The sequence below is a fragment of the Xenopus laevis genome, chromosome 7L, assembly GCF_017654675.1.
Source record: "Xenopus laevis strain J_2021 chromosome 7L, Xenopus_laevis_v10.1, whole genome shotgun sequence".
NCBI lineage: Eukaryota > Metazoa > Chordata > Amphibia > Anura > Pipidae > Xenopus > Xenopus laevis.
The window spans coordinates 102843752-102864465 of NC_054383.1; the positions used below are offsets into that span (position 1 = coordinate 102843752).

At 37.7% G+C, this 20714-nt stretch overlaps 1 protein-coding gene across 5 annotated transcripts in view; it reads right to left on the bottom strand.

Annotated features, from left to right (window-relative positions):
• The window catches only part of nphp4.2.L (nephronophthisis 4, gene 2 L homeolog), a 144853-nt gene extending 124354 nt beyond the window's left edge, over positions 1–20499 (bottom strand). Inside the window, exons 1-3 of one of the 5 annotated variants that reach the window (XM_018226111.2) lie at positions 20329–20499; positions 17801–17967; positions 7564–7716 (exon numbers count right to left, since the gene is read on the bottom strand). In XM_018226111.2, the coding sequence (XP_018081600.1) occupies positions 7564–7716; positions 17801–17965 (318 nt within the window). In that variant the 5' untranslated portion in view covers positions 17966–17967; positions 20329–20499. Of the gene's footprint in view, positions 1–7563; positions 7717–17800; positions 17971–20138; positions 20281–20324 lie in introns of those variants that run through there. The other 4 variants (XM_018226112.2, XM_018226110.2, XM_018226109.2 and 1 more) reach the window with 4 other exon arrangements.
• Between the last annotated feature and the right edge of the window lie 215 nt (positions 20500–20714).

The following is a 20714-nucleotide window of genomic DNA, read 5'->3' on the forward strand; positions in this document are numbered from 1 at the left end:
CAGCCTTGCTGGATTGAGTGCCAAACATAGACTAGCACCCGGGGCCGCCTCAGGACTCATGGGGTCCCATTCTAATAACTTAGATTTAGCAGGGCCCTCTTACTTGTTATTAACTGATTGATCACCAAGACTCATGAGCAGAGGGTCCAACAAGCAGAATCCAGCCCCAATGTATTTAACATTGTTTGCACACACACAATACGCCCCCAGTCACAATCTATTATGCTAAAATCCTGCCCAGAATCCACTCAAACATCACCCACTCCTCAAAAGCTCTATCCCACTTTTTACATCTCTTGGGGCCCCCCACTGCCACGGGGTTCCTGCCTGCAGTAGCCATGGTACCCTAATGATGGCAGCCTGGCTAGCACCTAGACACTCAATTTCACAGTTAAAGCAGACAGAGCAGCTGGTGGAAATTTTAGTCAGTGAAAATTAAAGGACAAGGAAACCCATCAATACAGGTTTTCAGTATACGATAAAATATGCCCTGCTGTACCAAATCACTACATATATTTAGAGAAAAACTTGATATTTAGCCTGTGTTCACATTTCGTGACTTGGTAATATAGCAGCTTCAATGTTTGGCCTATTTATTGCAACAACAACAAACTGACAAAACCACAGATTTAATGGGCAAAAAGTGTGTTCATCACAAGCCTTATTCATTGCACTCATGTTGAACAAGGAGGTATAGTGTCATTCAAGTATATGTTTAGTGACAGATATACAGCTGTCTTTCTGCTACGGGTAGGAAAATGGCTCAAATCATGGGCCAGCCCTTACTTCATATACATGGATTTTGCTCCAAGATATCAGTAAAAAATAACCATTTCCTTTAATATTGGAGGGGGTTTATATAACTTTACAGGTTTAGTTGATTGAGCTTATGTTAAATTGAGTTGTATATTCCCCTTTAATAGCCATGCTTGTTCGGTTCTCCACTGTCAAATCCCAATACAGCTCAATTTATCTATTTTATGAGTGATAATGACATTATTTGTCAAGAAAACAGTCGCTTTTTAAAAACTATAAAAAGTATTTCAGAGTAAATTCCCTTTCCAATAAAATTTCATTCGTTTGTTAAAAGAGGAATATGTGCTGATGGCATTTGCTATGAGCAGAGAGAAATGAAATAGCTGTGCCGTGCCTCGCAGGGGCCCTCTACTCCCTCCTTCATAGAAGCAAATTAGAGAATATGAAGATCCTGAAATAATGCAGCATCGGGGATGAATAGGAAAATGTCACATATTGTACAAAGATGTCAATGTACACTAAATTCAAGGTGCCCTTAGCATTTTTCAAATTAGAGAACTGATCTGTATTGATTTACTACCAATCCAAATATGTTAAGGAATGGCTGCTAGGGGGGTCTGGGGAGCTGTAGTTAAAAAGGGCTAGGAGTTGGATGCCCTTCATCAAGAAAACATTTTTAACCCTATTGTGTCAGAACTCATTGGTTTAAATAAAACATATTTCTCTGCAGGTGCCAGAAATGAAAACACAAATATTCTATAATTTCAGTGGCTTCAGTTCTTAAAGGAAATGTAAAAAAAACCAAAATCACCTAAAATTGCTCTGCATTCTTCTAAGCACTTATGCAAATTAATTTTTTTTCTAGTTTTAAAGATATTAAGTTATTTTACATTGCTAACATACTGTAATGAATTTGACACAACCGTGTTGCCTGCTGGTTAGTTTTGCTGACAGCAGGGAGAAGCTGATGATGTTGCTCTGCTCATAAAACATCAGATGACTTTTCTCTGGTCTTCTCTGAGCAGAAACTTCTCCCAACTGTCAGCCCAGTTGGCAAAAATGACCAACATGTTGTGTTGCTATATTAATTCCATTAAATTGGCGGTGTAAAAATTGCAGCTATGTTTCAATCTTGAGGGTTGAAATGTCATTCACAGTACAGATAAGGAACAAGGAAAGGATGCTCTAGCTACTGTTATAATTTAAGGGTTTGCTCACCTTTAAATTAACTTTTAGTATGATGTAGAGAGTGATATTTTGAGACAACGTTTTATTATTTGTGGTTTTGAAGTTATTTAGCTTTTTATTCAGCCGTCTACAGTTTGTGGTTTCTGGAATCTGGTTTCTAGGGTCCAAATTACCCTAGCAACCATGCGTTGAGAAACTGGAATATGAATCGGAGAGGGCTTGAATAGAAAGATGAGTAATAAAAGTAGCAATAATAATAATACATTTGTAGCCTTACAGAGCATTTGTTTTTTAGATGGGGCCAGTGACCCCATTTGAAATTTGGGAAGAGTTAGAAGACAAAGTAAAAACTATGAATAAGAAAAAAATGAAGGCCAACTGAAAAGTTTCTTAGAATTTGTCATTCTATAACACACTAAAGTTAATCTAAAGGTGGACCACCCTTTAAAGTGTTGGAGAACAAGACACATATCTGAATCCTGTAACACAGTTATTTTTTAGGAAAGAATATAACCCATTAAAGGGGCAGTATACCCACTTTTTTCAACAATACTTTAATGAACAGGGCTTAAGATATTCATTAAAGTATTTTTTTAAAATATTTTTTTTAAGATACTTTTAGCCATTGTTTTAATTAGGAAATATGCATGGTTTTTGTATTTTTGTTTGTGTCACTACCTACTTTTGTTCATACAAGCAAGGTTAAAACAAATCAGCAATCCACTGAAAAGTCTCTGTAGAAACAACCAATTTGCAGTAAAAAAAAAAAAAGCCCTATTCATTGCAAAATGTCGAAAGGCACAGTAATACGCAATTATTTACACAACATTTTTTCCTCTTTAATTGTCTCTAGAACTTGTATATTCTCTGCTGCTTATCTAGACAGAGCCTTTTTTCTAACAGATCAGTGGGAAAAAAGCAAATAATGGTGCAAACAAAGGAAGATCATATCAAACATGGCAATGTAAAATGGGCCAGTAACTCCTGGATGTAGAACATATTGTCAAGCTCTTTGTTTGAAATTTTTTTTAAGGGAAATAAAAAGTGCATAACATATAATGGTGTTATTTTTCTCTTAGCATGATTATGACGTTGATTTCAATAATAAAAAGGACAAAAATAAGGATCTTTTTTTAAATACAAATATAATTAAAGGGATACTGTCATGGGAAAAATTTTTTTTTTCCAAATTAATCAGTTAATAGTGCTGCTCCAGCAGAATTCTGCACTGAAATCCATTTCTCAAAAGAGCAAACCGATTTTTTTATATTCAATTTTGAAATCTGACATGGGGCTAGACATATTGTCAATTTCCCAGCTGCCCCAAGTAATTTCTCAAAATCTGTTTGCTCTTTTGAGAAATGAATTTCAGTGCAGAATTCTGCTGGAGCAGCACTATTAACTGATTCATTTTGAAAAAAAAATTTTTTCCCATGACAGTATCCCTTTAAGGAATAAATGGAACAAGATAAACTGATAAACAGAACCGGATCAGTGTTAGCACACAGCAGAGCTTACAAACAATAAAATCATTTAAAGGAACAGTAACACCAAAAAATGAAAGTGTGCCAAAGTAATTCAAATATAATGTACTGTTCCTTGCACTGGTAAAACTGGTGTGTTTGCTTTTATTCATTTTCTATAGCATAACAAAAGTTCAAGATAAAAAGTGACAGAAAGATAGCTGCATATCGATCGCCAACGGGTATATTTACATAGTGCATCATATAAGCATATGAGTTACTGTAAGCTAGCTTTTTCATGGAGGCTTAAGCTAGCCATAGACACAAAGATCCGATCCCCATCTCCCAACCTGCCACTAACCATTCAGATCAAATAAAGTAGTAAAAGAACAGATCAGCCGATGTTCTGCCCCTGACAGCAATCGTACAAAAGTTTATGTCATCCAAAGCTGAATATCGCCCGATCGGCAATACATGCAGAGAGATATTATCGGTAGCCGACAGAAATCTTTTAACCTGTCCGATCGACCAAACGACCAATTTCCGTGGGACGAAAAAATGACGGGACTCTCCACACGGTCCGAAAATCATATAAATCCTCGATTCGTATGAGTGGATCTTTGCGTCTATGCTTTACTCTATCTTCTGTCAGCTGTGCCTTGAAATGGTAAGGGGGTAGGGAGAGGGGAAAGTAACAGCTTGGTTGGAAACAAGTGAGATAGGGAAGAGGGAAGGAGTATGAGAAGGGGATGAGAAAGAGTTATGGTTGAGGAGGGAGAAAGAAAGGAAGGGAGAAAAAAAAGGTTTGTTTCTGCCTATTATAGATTTTATAAACAAGGTGCTGTGTAGCCATGGGGGCAGCCATTCAACACTCTGGATACATAGCAGATAATCTGTTAAAGGAAAACGATACCCCCCAAACAATATAGGTCTCTATAAAAGATATTGCATAAAACAGCACATATGTAAAACCCTGCTTCATGTAAATAAACCATTTTCATAATAATAATATACTTTAGCATTATGTGCCATTGGGTAATCATAAATAGAAAATTGCCATTTAAAAAAAAAAAAAAAAAAAAAGGTGCATACAAACAAACCATAAATGTTGGGTCACAGACAACTAACAGACAATTAACAGACAGAGTTCTGTCTTTTGCTTCCAAACTTCTTCCTGTTACAGTTAGAGTTGTAGTATTTTTGAACTATACAAATACGGAACCAGAATATGCAGTATATTAAGTGTGTTAGGTCAGCTTACCACTATGTATGGTGGGCCCAGGTGCACATGCCTCAGACCGTCAGCAAGAACCAAGAGTAAGAACCAAAGCCTGATGCGTTTTGTGTCTGCCAAGGACACTTAGTCATAGGCTATGACTAAGTGTCCTTGGTAGACACGAAACGCGTCAGGCCTTGGTTCTTAATTATGGAGAATAAAATGTAAGCTTTTTAACCTTTCACAATATGACTCTGGCTCTAGTACTTTTTGGGTTCAGGCCTGTGCCAGCTTCTTCTGATGGTTCTTGCAGTTTTTCTGGGCAGGTGATGAGGCAGCACACAGACCATCACAAAATGGTGGTTCAAGGCAAGAGATGTAAAAGGGCAAGATTTACTTAAATATATATACCAGTTTGATAAGATTTATTAATATGACACTTAATTTGATATAAACTATCTGTTGCTTAAGTGTTCATTTTGGGGGTGTACGTTATATTTTATTTATTTTATTTCAACATATGTACCTTGATTGTTTCGCTCAATACATTTTTATTGGTTTTCAATTTTTTATAAACTGTGGTACATTATATGATAACATGTGAAAATCATATATTTATCATGTTAATATTAACCACTATTATGTACCTTGATTCTTTGCCATCATTATTACTATGTTTATGCCGTCACTCAAAGGGGAATATTGAAGCCACTAGACCACAGAACAAACATCTCCCCCGTGGGTGGCTTGAAGCAAGAAGTAATCAGGCAGAAAAATCCACTTGATAGCCCTGTGTATAGCACCTGTATAGCACCTGCTAACTGCCACCTTCATGCATTCACACATTATCCCTGCCTGCGTATAACTCCCTGACCAGAACGACTACAAGGGAAATCATACAGTCCGACAAACACAACAATCAAAATTAAAATGATAGAAACACTTCTCACATAATTAAATCTTAATAGTTTTTGTATCACCTTTTGTATCACCTTCCATCACTATGGTGTGTATATACCTGTCAATATTTTCATAAATTCCCCAGTTATACGGTCTATCTTTTAAAGCTTACCTAGTATAATACCCAGGAGAAACACACATTTCTAAGGATAAAGTCTTTATGAGAAGATCATAAAATTAATATGATCTGTCTAATCGAGGCTTATCCACAGCTGCATTAATGAGAGTGATTAAATTTGAATATAAAATTAAATTATCCCTGTTGTCAACAAGGCATGCCGTTTCCTTAAATAGTTTGTGGAAACAGAAGTGGTTTCCCTCTGCTGAGAATGCAAAGTGACTTTCATTTAGGGATACAGACAGTGCATTAGACATCTGCCCTCTGCTGGTTGGAACTACAACTACACTGCATTGGCAGCATTCATATGATTGCTATTGCTAGCCTTATGTACAGCATTTTATGCATTTAAATCACGGTCTGTAAATAATATTCAAAAGTCTGCCATTACTGTTCTCACTTTTCAAATCCTAACCATGATTTTAATTTGCTACTTTTGCGTGAAAAATGTATATACATGTATAACGGCTTCAGAAATGCCCTGTACAACAACTTGTGAATATATGATTATTTCGTAAGGCAACTGGAAAAAAAAAAAAAAGATACAAATTGACTTGAAACATTAAACTATGGGAAGCACAAAAGCCAAAAGCTTTCTGAAACTGCATATTATGGGAGAGGCTGATTTACCAAGGGTCGAATTTCAAGTTCATGGGACTTTTTGTTTTGAAAACTCCCATGAACTCGAAATTTGACCAATCGAAAAATTTAAACTGACAGGGCTCATTAGGAACTTTCTCAAGTTAGAAATAATGGTAATAGTTACACTTGTTGCACATGTGCTATAGCCAAAGCAACAGCCGGTAGTCAAATAAGGAAACAATGTGAGATATCTTTTAACTTGTGCTTTTGCAAGGAAAAAAAATCCATAAACGTCTATACATCCCTGGTGCAGCAATGTCTACAGGGACACTTAGGTTCTATACTGAGCAGGGCTGCAGGCTAAAAGAGACTACTGCATCAATGTGATTTACATACTGAAACTGACCTTATTATCCCTTCTCTTGTAGTCTGTAAAACTGATATATACTTATTGACAAATACCTTCTACCTTCTAAGCTGTTAAAATAACGGAGTACTATTAAACATTTGAATCTTCCTATTAAGCCTGCTGCCAGCTCAAGCTGGTCTTTGAAAGTTATAAAACAGCTTCCCACTTATGCAACAGGCAGCTCCCATGAATAAGTAGTGTCAAGGGAATGACAGGTAAAGGCAGCACAGAAAATATGTCAGGAATTCATCAGAAGCCTGAAGAACAAGAGAATCTATAGTACTTTGCTGCCTCCAAGTGGTAAAAACATAAATGTAAGTCTCCATGAAGATGAAACTGTGACAGTACTAAAGACATCCTACAGAACTGGAAATTTCCACAATTCTCATCCACCAAGTTAAATTCTGTATTTTTTCTGTAGTCAACAATAAACATTATCTACCCTGGGCAGTGAACCACATAAATACTTTCTACCATTAAATACCTGTATTCTATGCAGCTCTGCAGAATGATTTGGTTTAAATATATAACCTGGACATTTGGGATAATGGATAGGGTGTAGTTCAGCTGACTAACACAGCTACAAAACCTGAGGGATATCATTTACAGCAACACATCAGAAAATAACCAGCAGCTATACAAATAATAGTCAATTCCTGATTGGTTTATATGCTGTGCTTTGTAGTTTTGCAGTAAATGAACCTTTGTGAGTCTCAAATATGCACTCTTTATATAAAGACATCACTGCTGATATCCCAAGAAGAGATGTGCATATAATAAGATATAACACAGGCATTGCATGAATATTGTGCCACATACAGACTATTAAGAATGAATTCACAAGCTTTAATTAGGGTTCAGGTTGTCTTACCTCGTTAAAAAGAATCTTTGAGGCTTTTCCTGGAATTGCTTTTATGGGTTTTGTGGAACTTTTCCAAGTCCTTCCAAAGAAATGATGATAGGTGCTATCAAAGAGGGTCATCCTCAGTTGGCAGCTTACTTCCACGCTTCTCTCTAAAACACCCTTTCAAGAAAGGAAAATTCGGCAAAAGCAAGATTAATATTCCATAAACATTCTAAATCCCATCATGAAAACAGACCATATGTTCCTAAAAGAAAATGTATCTCACATTTCACATCTTAAAAAATGTATGTTCATCTGTAAATGTTCTTGTCCTGCAGAAAAATCTTGATTATTTGGGAGTCGGAAGGTATGAGGTTAAGCAGAATATGGGCGGGTTATTTTTGAATCAGGGACTTTGTGGTAGCATGAGTTCATATGAAGATAGATAGCCTCTACACTCTCTTTGTTTCATAGAGGACACTTGATGTTTTTCTCTAGCAAGGTAAGGACAAGATATTTATTTGGGGGTTAATGGGATTTTCGTATCTAGGTAATGAATAGATGATTAAAGGAAAACTAATCCCTAAAAATGAATATGGCTAAATATGACGATATATAATGGGTCGTTAAAAACAAACAAACAAATTAAGTTGGGATCCAGCAAAATGGCTGTAGCCATTGTACACAAAATTGCCATTCATTAAAGCAGATGTATTGTGAGAAAAACAAGAATGTGCCAGTTCATTATACTCTTTAAATATTGAAGGGATGTGCTTTAAAAAGAAGTGTATTGGTTTGATTTATTAACATCATCAGCAAAAACTCTACTAGTTCCGCCCATCCGTTCCACTTCCTTCTGGCTGAATTCTCTGGATGTGTAGGGGAGCCGCCGGCACTCAGCAAATTGCACTGTAGGATATAAACCAATCAGCAGCTAGACGGACATTATAGAGAACTGAATCCTGTCTTTGCTTGTGTGGCTGCAGGGCTGTGATTAGCTATTCCCCTTCTACTATGTTTCTGGCAAAAACAGTTAGGATACGCAAACCCCTCGTTTGAAACACAGACAGGGACCATAGCAGATCTATAGGGAGCTCCAATAAAGGCTTCATTATTGAAGATAACAGTTTTTAGTCCAAAGTAAAACCAGCACTATCTATTATTCATTATTGTTTACAAAATAAGGGAGCTTTCACTTATCCTGTAGTTTTAATGCACTTGTGATCAAAACCCGTCCTTGTCATTCCACGTATAAGCACTGGGTCGCAGTTCATTCTAAAAATTGTGCACATATTGATATAGGGGAACCCTAAAGCTACCTCCACCTTCCTCTTGGGTTCCCACAGTGGCCTGCGTCAACAGATGCAGTGCACTTATGCCTACAGATCTACAGTAAGGTCAATATATTTGGACAGAGACAACTTTTTTGAAGTGATAGTGAAGGCTTTAGTTCCTCACATTTTTATGCAATCTTTTTGTTCAACCCACTGAATTAAAGCTGAAAGTCTGCAGTTCAACTGCATCGGAGTTGTTTCATTTAAGATTCATTGTGGTAATGTACAGAGCTAAAATTAGAAAAAAGTTGTGCACATCTCCCACTCAGGACCAGGGCCGGGCCAAGGGGTAGGCAGAGTAGTCACGTGCCTCGGGCGCAAAGCTGGGGGGGCGCCAGGCACTTACCTCCTCTGTCGCCTACCTCCCTTCCGGTCCCCTCTGTGCCCAACTCTCTGTGGTTTCTACTTCTTTTTGCGCAGGAGTGCACTTGTTATGGTTCATTTGAATGCTTGGACTTGACACAAAGTTGATGTTGAACATTTAAATATTAATGCATATACTATGACTCATGGGAGTTGTAGTCCAGAGTTCTGGGACCACACTGAGGATGTGACATCACAAGGGGTGGGGTGACATGTTTAAATGTGTTCACTGTATAGTAAGCTGACACCCCAAAGCATGTTATGTATGAAGGCACAATAAAACTCAAACAGCAGAGAAGATTCTGCATTAAATATCTGTTTATTCACTACTATATCCTGACACTGATTTTAGATTTAGTTTAGAGGTACCATATTTGAATTAAACAGACCATAAGCCTAACAAGAGGATCGCCAGAATCAAAGTTTTTTTATTTTCCAAATTATGGGAAAACATGATGCCTTCATTCAATTTTGCACTTAGCACACTGTCTTTCCAGTAATTAAATGACCCCTATTAGTGGGCAGTTTGCATTTGCCTATAATGAGAAAGGCATTTGTTGTTTTTGCACTTTTTTTGGACTTCTCGTAGCCCCATAGACAGAATTTCTGTGCTTACTATAGAAAGAATTGTCAAACACAAGTTTGGGGCCACCATAGGCATAGTTTTAAAGGATCTTTACTAAATAATATTTCATTAAAAAATCTATTTAACGTTGCAGCTAAAAGGTCCTTCTGCCTCTTTTCCAACTAAGAATCTTCCGTTTATTTTACATTCTGTCTTTGGCTATGACTGAAACTGAATAAAGAGAATAAAGAGAATAAATTGCAAGGTACAGAAGCTCTGTCACTAAGTAGGTGAATTACATGGATCAAAGTAGCTGAACAAAGGTTTTTTCCCCTGCTAATTGCAGGGAGCCTGTTAAATGTCTATTTTTGCTTAAGCTTCCCCTTTGCAGAGTCTTAAAAGTGTCACCTGCATTATTCAAACTGACACAAAGTTGTGACATCAGCAAGAAAGTAGCCACAAGGGAAAAATGTTATGGAGAACACGGAAAGTTCCTGCGTCGTAACATCTGCAACTGGGACAGGGAGGCCAAAATGGGCATGATATTTGCACAAAGAAGCCAAGCCAGGTGTAATCCCTGCGTAAATGCCACAGCAGAGCATAAGGAAAATGTTCTAGTTCTAAAAACTAATGTCAGAAATAGCTGAACTAGCAAACTCAGGAGAGGCTTATTATACAGCTATGCGGTTAGTGGTCAGAGAACTGCATTGCTGCTGGTTAAAGTCACCTTATTCACCATGATAAGCTATTGAGGCTATACCAATTGCACACTGCATGTGTATAATGTAAACTGTTTTCCAATTATATAGCTAAGAAATTACATTTTTAATTTTGTAACCCTTTCCTGCTAATTGGTTTTAGGGTGCTTGTTCAATATAACATTGTCGAAAGGCGTGCAATGAATTAAATTAAAGGGGACCTTGTCATGCAAGTAGGTAAGTAAAGGCAAAACATGTCTGGGATGTCCAACATGCAATCTCCCAGCTGATGTGAAATTTAAAGGGATTGCTTACCTTTAGATTAACTTTTGGTATGATGTAAAGACTGCTATTATGAGACAATCTGCAGTTGGTCTTCAATTTTTATTATTTGTGTGCTTTTTAAAATTATTAAGCTGTTTGTTCAGCAGCTCTTCAGTTTGAAATTTCAGCAGCAATCTGGATGCTAAAGTCCTAATTGCCCCAGAAACCAGGCAGTGGTTTGAATCAGAGGGTTGAAGATGAATAGGAGAGAGCTTGAATACAAAGTCATATAAAGTATATAAATAAAAAAACTATAAACAATGAAGGCCAACTGAAAAGTTGCCAAGAAGTGACCATTATATAACATAAAATAAGTTAATTTAATGGTGAGCTACCTTTTTAAAACATGTATTCTAAAGTATCACATTCTTAAACAATGTAGAAACAAGCCATACGCATTTGTACCACTTGAAGGCACTTAATCATAGGTTTAAATGATTGTGCCTAGTGTCACAAAACGTATAAGGTATTAAGTATATCAACTGAAATCATTTTATACTGCATATTGGCCAGTTGAAACAATTACACTAACCAAATGTTTTAATTGAATTAATTAGTATAGTGTCTTCTTCCAAGGTTGAAAAATGGCACACAGATTGGTTTCATGCTTAACAAGCTGCATTTTTAAGCAGTGTGAAACCAAAGGAGTAAAGTGCACCATATTAGTCCCAAATGGGGTGATATGGGGTGCTTTGTTGACACATTTTTGGGGCTGCTTAAAAACATGGCATTTCTATCATTGTGCCATTGCCCTTACCTGTACAACATAAAATGCAAGCATAAGCAAATATAAGTACAGATATGGGACTGTTATCCAGAATGCTCGGGACGTGGGGTTTGCCGGATAACAGGTCTTTCATATTTGGATCTTCATACCTTAAGTCTACTAGAAAATCATGTAAACATTTAATAAACCCAATAGGCTACATTTTCCTCCAATAAGAATTAATTATATCTTAGTTTGGATCAAGTACAAAGTACTGTTTTATTATTACAGGGAAAAATGAAATCATTTTGAAAAATTTGGATTATTTAGATAAAATGGAGTCTATGGGAAACTGCCTTTCCGTAATGCTAAGCTTTCTGGATACGGGTTTCCAGATAAAAGGTCCCATACCTGTATAATAAGGTTAACATAATTTCTTTAGGAGGGTATTACCCATTAAAGCAAAATAGGTGAAAGGAATATCAAAAGAAATAGTGCAATTCAGAGAATATTACCATGGTGAAAGGGACATAGACACAGAGACAGAAAAGAAACTGAAATGCATATAAATATATTAAGATGACAACAAATAATACTGTGCTTACTGAATAAGGAGAAATATTTTGATTGAATGTAACCTATAGTTGCACATCAGACATTGTTTTCAATATGATTTAAAGTGGACCTGTCACCCAGACACAAAAATCTGTATATTTAAAGTCCTTTTCAAATTAAACATGAAATCCAATTTCTATTTTTTATTAAAGCATTCATAGCGGTTGTAAGCTCATATCAAAATCTCAGCTGTCAATCAAATATTGTCTGCCCCTCCTCTATGCCCTGGGCATAGAGGTGGGGCAGACAATTACTTTAACTTTCCATTCAGCACTTCCTAGATGTTACCGCTCTCTCCACATCCCCCATTCTCTTTACCATTTAATTGTGTAGACAGGGCCCCCATTCTGTAGCATCGGGTCCCCCATTCTGGTGCACAAACAAGATTCTGAGATTATGCAAGGCTTTCCTTAAAAACAGTGTCCACAAATTGGCTGCTGCCTGTTTGCTATCATTTTGAATTCCCAGACTGAAGGAAACAAGATTCAATTAATTTATAAAGTGTAATTAAAGTTAATTTTGCTTGACTAATGTGATACAATAGGATTTTAAATAATTTTTTTGGGTGACGGATCCCCTTTAATGTGGGCGCCCAGGAATGACATATGTAGGATGAATATCAAGGAGCACGAATGTTTCCTGTTTTCTAGAACATATCTGAGCTACAAAGAAAGGAGAGCATAGATATGCTGGCCCAGTACATTTTAGGGGAACTCCATTCAAACATAACAAGCTTTTTGAAAAGTAAACTTAACTTCAAGCAACTTTACAATATTAAATTTTAAGATATGTAGACTTTTCATGATTTTTAATGGTTTGGAACAGTTCCCCAAGTCTAGGCCCCCTGCTCTCCTGCTGACTGACTACTTTGCTGAGCTGGCTGACTACTGTTAATTTGTTTTAACAGCCATCTGTCCTTAGCCTGCATCCTCCAAACCCCACAACTCCCTGCACATGTGAGTTCCTGTATGCTGTCTGTAAGCTGTGGAGAAGTTGTTACAATTTGTCATCAGTGTTTAGTCCGTTCTTCCCTGCCAGGATTTCAAATGATGCAGAAAGAGAAGAACTGTTAAACAGCTGCATTTCAGCATAGAAAATGGCAATTATTCATACTTTTTGAAGAAACCGATAACTGTGATGGGTATATTAGGGGTTTCTGTGTTATGTGAGCTTCTATCAAATTTTGGTTTGGAAGCTGGAGTTCCCCCTTTAAGGAGAGCTATTACAACATATACCCAGTACCAGACTTAGGAGGTAAGATTCCGATTATTATAGATAATGGCGCATTTATGGATCTTTTTCCACTTGCTCCTGAAGGTCTCAATGAGAAGATAGAAATACATGTTTTAAAGGGGTGGTTCACCTTTAAGTTAACTTTTAGCATGTTATAGAATAGCTAATTCTAAGCAACTTTTCAATTGGTCTTCATTATCTCTTTTTTTTTTTTTTGTATAGTTTTTTTTAATAATTCACCTTCTTCTGACTCCAGCTTTCAAATGGGGGTCACTGAACCCACTTGAAAACGAATGCTCTGTAAGGCTACACATTTATTGTTATTGCTACATTTTATTACTCATCTTTCTATTCAGCACCTCCCCTGTTTATAATGTTGTCTCTTATTCAAATCAGTGCATGGTTGTTAGGGTAATTTAGACCCTAGCAACCAGATTGCTGAAATTGCAACCTGGAGAAGTGCTGAATAAAAAGCTCAAAAACTCCAAATAATAAAAAATGAAAACCAATTGCAAATTGTCCAGAATATAATGGTCTACATCATATGAAAAGTTAACTCAAAGGTGAACAACCCCTTTAAGGACATATAGAAATAAGTTCTCATTTACAAGCACAAGTGCAGTGTGTATAGTGCAAGTATGTGTGCAATTTGCCATTTTTTAACCACAATACATTTGTTTCGGCAGTGTGTTTCTCATAATTAAGGCCAGAAGGGGTGGGTGAGATGACCCATTTGTTCCAAAGAGTCAAAAAGCAATCTTGGGATTTTGTCTTCTGGCGTATCAGTATCAAAATGACATTTGTACTAGGTGCAAGTACACTGAAAGTATCGAAGAAGGTTTCTGTGGGAAACCTAGTTCCAGGGTTCTTTGTCTCAATAGGTGCAGAGGGGACAAGATGAACACAGAGTAGGTTCAAGGAGAGGCTTTAAGAGCAAGGATCTTTAATGAATGGTGCCAATTCGCATAATGACTACGGACATTTTGCTTCCTAAATGAGCCTTAGAGAAGATAAATCTGGTCTTCTGTAGCGGGTATTTTATTTGGAAGTAATATATATTTTCATCTTTGAATTTCTTTAAGTTATAAAGTAACCTGTATAACAAATCGGTTTCTTAAAGAGTCAATGGGAAAGTGAGAGGCAGGATCCCCTAGAGATCGATTGTATGATATGAAACATATAAGAAGCTGCCATCAACATCATCAAAATTTATTGACATTACATTAATTTAACAATCAAGGTTATAGAGTAAAATATCAGACTACTCTGTGTGCTTTCAACCCTCTCTCACTTTTGTCACTTTGAGTGTGCCCTCTTGGTTTGAGTTTCTGGATTAGCTTGGATGCGGGAACGGACTGTGGAGCCCTGATGTGCAATACAAAAAGTCTGTGAGCGGCATCCAGTGAAAACTGCTAATTTGCTTGACTTACATGATCACAGATACTTGCACATATATGTAGGACAGTTTATACAGGTATTGGATCTCTTATCCAGAAATACAATAACCAGGCAGCTCATCTGCCAAAATGTTTCAAACTAGTAATTCCAAATTTTTTAAATGACTTCTTTTCTTTTTGCAATATTAAAACAGTACATTGTACTTGATGGTAACTTAGCAACATATATCCATATTGGTGGCAAATCAATCCACTTGGGTTTATTTAATGTTTAAATGTTTTTTAGTAGCCTTAAGGTCTGGTGACCCAATTTATGGGGGGGGGGAAGCCATATCTAGAATTAAACATGTCCCAAACATTCCTTATATATATGATAATAATAATCTGGGACACAACTGTAAGTACTATGGGGCAAATTCACTAAGCGCCGAAAATGCGCTAGCAACGCTTCGCCGCACTTCGCCAGGGCGCCGCTAATTCACTAAAATCCGAAGTTGCGCTCAGGGAGGTGAAAGGTAGCGAAATTGCGCTAGCGTTAATTCGTCAAGCAAAGCGAAGTTATGCTAACGATGCCTAGTTTGCATAAGGCGCCAAGTTAAAGTACAATGGACGTATATGTAGCAGCAAATACATTACACTACACAAGCCTGGGAAAGTTGCATAAAATAAAATAGAGTTGTTACTTTGCCCTATACATTAGCACACTGTATAGTTTAGGTGCCATATATTAGGAAATATAGGGGAGAAGGAGGGTACACCCAAAAAAATCTTTTTCAGCCTATCACCCATAAAAAATTAAAAGACGCCATCGTTTTTTGGGACTTAGAAAAAATGTAAACTTTTTTGAAGCAAGCCCTATCTACTCTTTTGCACTTCGCCTGGTCTGAGGTGGCGAAGGCAAGTCTGGCGCAAGAGGTAACGTTCAGAAGAATGCACAAGTTAGTGAATTAGCGTAGTTACGTCCCTTCGACATAGAGCAATTTCGTCTGGCGTAAGGGTGCGAAGTAGCGCTAGAGTAGGTCCACTTCGCTAGCAAATTTACGCCAGCGCCCGTTATTAAATCAGCGAAGTAATGAAATGACGAATTTTTTCTAGCGTTAGCCAATTTGCCCTTTAGTAAATTTGCCCCTATATGTTTGAGAGTATAAAGATTTTAGGAATAAACACGAGTGTTTTATGAGAACATGCACTATGGGCACTCATCTGTTTTTTTATTGTTATATTTACTTCATAAGGACCCTGTGCCTTTTAGCGCCTGAACATCACTGCTGCTATTTAGCGTGACTAACCTCCACAATAGTCCATGGTGGGTACCATACTGGTGTTTGATTTAAGGGCTTGTCCTCAAAACATTTCATAACTTATTATCCTTGAAGCCCCTTTTTTATGATTCTTAGGTGATGCCACTGCCCTGGATTCCTAGTAGGTTATCTCCATAAGACTTCAAAATATGTTTTTAGAAACCACTGCACACGCAATTTGCATACTGTCTGATGAAATTCAGCACTATTAGGGTAGTGGCATGCAGCGCTCATTGTAAACCTGCATATAAAGGCAGACCAGAAATCATACTTCACTCATTCCTGTGTCTGCACCAAGAGGCACTGCATCAGCCTGGGGGCACACATACACAGCGTTTTATGGCACAAATATGCATACTCATGTTTCCACACTAAACATTCTTAGTGGCCAATTTAAGAATGCAAAAGCCTTCGGCTACTAAAGCTTTTCAAAAGGTCCTAAACTGTCGTGTGGTTTCTTCATTCAAATACCTCAGCTTCCTGGCAATCATTTGTACTTTATAATAAAGGATATTCTTTTGCCATATGTATACATATATTGTTTTGTTCTTTTTTATATGAAAGCATTTCTTAAAATTACCACTTAGAACCTGCAATAATTACAAATCTGTGTCGGTGTGTAAAATGAACTGTTAGTGTTAATGTGTTACGGGCAACTGTGTGTAAGAAGGTCTGACAGACTGTGTGTGTGAGTTATAGAGACTATAATGAACCTGTGCATAACTGTGTAACTACATTCATTTTTCAATCTTATAGGTACAGGTTGGCTATGAGTTTTGCCAACAACCATTCTCTCTTTTGCCACAAAGAACATTAACCCCTAAAGTTCCTTGCCCCGCTGTTCCATTGAATCCCCCACCTATCCATGGTCTTCACTCACCTCTTTGACCCTTTCCCTTCTCATTCTGCTGAGTTACCCCCACACTCACCTCTTCATCACGAATAACCCTCTGCCTCACTCTATATATCTGTATAGATAGAAATATATATATTAAAATATATATTTTAGCACCTCACTTCCCTGTCCTGTATCTACCTCATTGTTTCTTTTTGGATGACTCTTATCCTTTAACCCTTCTGCCACTCTGGGAAGAAAGCAGCTTTCCCCTAGACTGAAACAGAATGTGTAAACATAGATTCTATACGAGTGACATTTTGTTGTGCACAACCTCTTCCTGCTGCTGTTACTCAACTTTATGTACAGTAGAACCCCTATTTTACATTTTTCAGGGGACCAGAAAAAATGGCGTAAAGTCAGGGAAATGTATTATGCATTATAATTTGGTGAGACCACAAAAAATGGTATAAAATATGGAAAAACTTAAAATTAAGGTATGTACAATAGAGGTGTAACTGTATGCACCAAGCTTAACTAGAACTCTAGAGGGAATAACATTCTGCAAACCACTGGCTAGTAATTGTGCCAAGAAAGTAGAAAATACAAAGTCCTGTCCTGGCAAACAAGGAGATTGTGTCACTAATAGAATGGCAATGCTATACATATGCAACAGTTACTACTTTATATTGCAAGGAGCTACGTTTTTCTTTATTATCCTAATATATACAGTACTATACAATACAAGGTATCCAGGCAAAGGTTTCAGTCCTAGTTTCAAATGAATCCTTGTTTTAAACTCAAAAGTAACAATGATTCTGTTATTCTCAGTGATGTAATTGAAACAAATGAAGCAATGTATCTAGAATAAGTCGCTGTGGATCCAAAATTACCTGTCTAAATGGGGTTCCCTCCAGCGTTTCTATGCAGATCTGATATCCTGCTTTCTCAGACGGAGCATGTTTACATCTTTGCTTGTGTGGTGGTATTATGTGACTTTGAGAAAAAATATTCTCCCAGTCCTTCATCTTGACACCGGCCTTTCTTCTCATCGACATGTCTGCTTTAAAAAAACAAAATATATCTTTTGTTTATAATATATTTATATACCTGCACCTTACACTCTTCAATAAAGAAAAAAAACCTAACAGAAGCTGGTATTTGCAGAAGTGCAAAAGCAGCTTCTATAAAACCAGATATTTTTTTTTTCTGGGGAGTACACTGAGAATATGGAGATGCAAAAGCAGCTGGTCTATCTTTATAAAGGTATTTCACCAGCCTGAACCTGGCAAAATTAATTCTGGCAGTCTTGCTAAATTGTCCAATCAGCAAAGTTTTTGCACTGGCTAAATTTAACCTGTCAAAAATATGTAGATGTGAGGAAATGAAAACCTTATACGTCAAAACTTGTTCTACTTGCAGTTTAGTATATTGCTGATTGCATGGTGACTTTTCCTCTTTTGACATAAATGCACCAGATTTTATCTTTCGCCCTTTAGTAAATAAGCCCCAATGTGAGACTGTGAAGAAATAGAAGACGTATGTACCAAATCAAACTGAGACAAACAATACCTGCTTCCAAGATTCAGAAGCAGCTGAACAAGGAATGCCCTATGTCATGTATATAAAAGGCAACTGGCAAAATGTAAGCAGTTTCCTAATCACTTCCTTGGCAACAAAACAAATGGAAACCCTTAGCATAGTCCAAACAATATTAACATTGTCATGTTCAGATTTGTAATCTCAGAGTTTATATGAAGGCTCAGCACCAAGTGCACAAAAGTCTATGTACAAATGCCAGTTAGATCAGAGAGTGGTATCGCAACCCCCCGAGATCTGCTGTAAAATCGAATAAAGAACATAGTGCTATGAAAAGGCTGCATTACAGATTAAAGCAACAGATTATTCAACCTAGAGTATTTGGGAATATATACAAGTGTGGGAAGGCCCAGCAGTGGTTCAACTACACACTCATAAAAAGCAAGTAGAAAGAAATGCCATCCTGGCTACTGTAAAGCTGGGAGAGAGCGTATTTTTTCCCCACAGGACAATGATCCCAAACAGATCCAAAAATTAGTCTTATTGCTTTCCCTCTATATAACATCTGTCGTAACGGATGCCAGACAAAGTACAAGCAGTGAATAAAGCAAATTATGGGTATATTACACACTTGAAAAAAAGTGTAAAAACTTGTTTTAAATATGCATAAATGATTATTATTAAATAAACACAGTTCTTAGTAGGGAACTCAACATTTCGCATGTTGCTCTGTACTCTTGCTGAGGTATAGCACATCTTTACAGGAGAAGGAAAGCCTTCTTCCACTTGTGGGGCTAAATGTTAGGCACACCCAAGTGATTGTGTTGTACCTGAACCCCGGGTCGGTGCTCCGATCAGCAGAAAACTGCACCGGCCTGGGGTTATACAAGTGAGCACCACGGAGCGAACCGAGCGAACCTCTTCCGTCTTCCTCTTTCTTCGCGCGCATGCGCAGTAGAGCGAAAAGCCGAACTTTAACTTAAAAGTCACCTATTTCGTTAAACTGTGCAAGTGTCTGCCCCAGGAAATTTGAAGAAGCCGGAAGAGAATCACTCCATGGTGCTCACTGGTATAACCCTGGGCCGGTGCAGTTTTCTGCTGATAGGAGCACCGGCCTGGGGTTTCAGGTAAGTCAATACAATCACTTGGGGGTGCCTATCATTTGGCACCCCCAAGTGGAAGAAGACTTTCCTTCTCTTTTAAGTCAACTTATAATATGTTGTAGAATAGCCTATACTTATATGTTAAGTTTTTAACTGGTCTTTAATTTTTCTTATTTGAATTATACGCCTTCCTTTTCTGCCTCTTTCCATCTTTCAAAAGACCCCGACACCCAAAAAAAGTATTGCTCTGTGAGGCTAAAATCTTAGAATTATTAAATTGTTTTCATCATGCATTTCTCTATTGAGGCCCTCTAATATTCACATTCCATGCTCGCATTCAAGCCACAGCCTGGTTGCTAGGGTAAACTGAACCCTAGCAACCAAATAGCTGCCAAAATGCCATGTCAGAGAGCTGCTGAATAAAAGGTAAATAATCTTAAAAAAAAGAAACATACATACTGAAGACCAATTGCAAACTGTCCCAGATCATCACTAGCTACATCCTAGTAAAAAGGTAACTTAAAGGCGTTAGTGATCGCCTTAAAAGCAAGAGAGAAAATGATGTAAGGGATAACAGAAAGGCACAAACCAGGCCGTGATTTGATATAAAAGCTGCTCTCGGTTTGACAGCTGTTCCCATAAGCACCCGTGAAATAATCTATAGAAGAGAAGGTATCTCTCCGCTCATTATACACATGGAGCTGTAGGATTGATATATAATACGCAGAGCTTGGGCTGTTAATAAGAAAGGTCGCAGCCTCAGCGCCTTTGTCACCTGCCATTTAGTTGCTTTGCCCACTCCCGCCGGCTGCCGCGTCCTCTACTCCAGCACCATTCGCGTAACTATGAGCGTCTAACGGAGTCATGGGAGGAGGAAGGGCAGCCAGGCTGGTGCTTGGTAGAGGCAGGAAGAACTACACTGTGACGTAGGACGTTGGGGTACGCAAGCGGCGGGGGAGGACGCAAGGCTCAAAATAAAAGGTATGGACGCGGGCAACTGTTGTCAGGGAAACGCCTGAAATATGGTACAGCGAGGTACTGAAAGTGTAGCCTTCGGCCTGTTAATGCAAAGTATTGCCCCGCAGGGTGCACAAAATCAGCTTCTTCAGTCTGTCAGTGTCTGCCTGAGACCCTGGGAGACTTAGTGGATGACAGAGAGATCTGT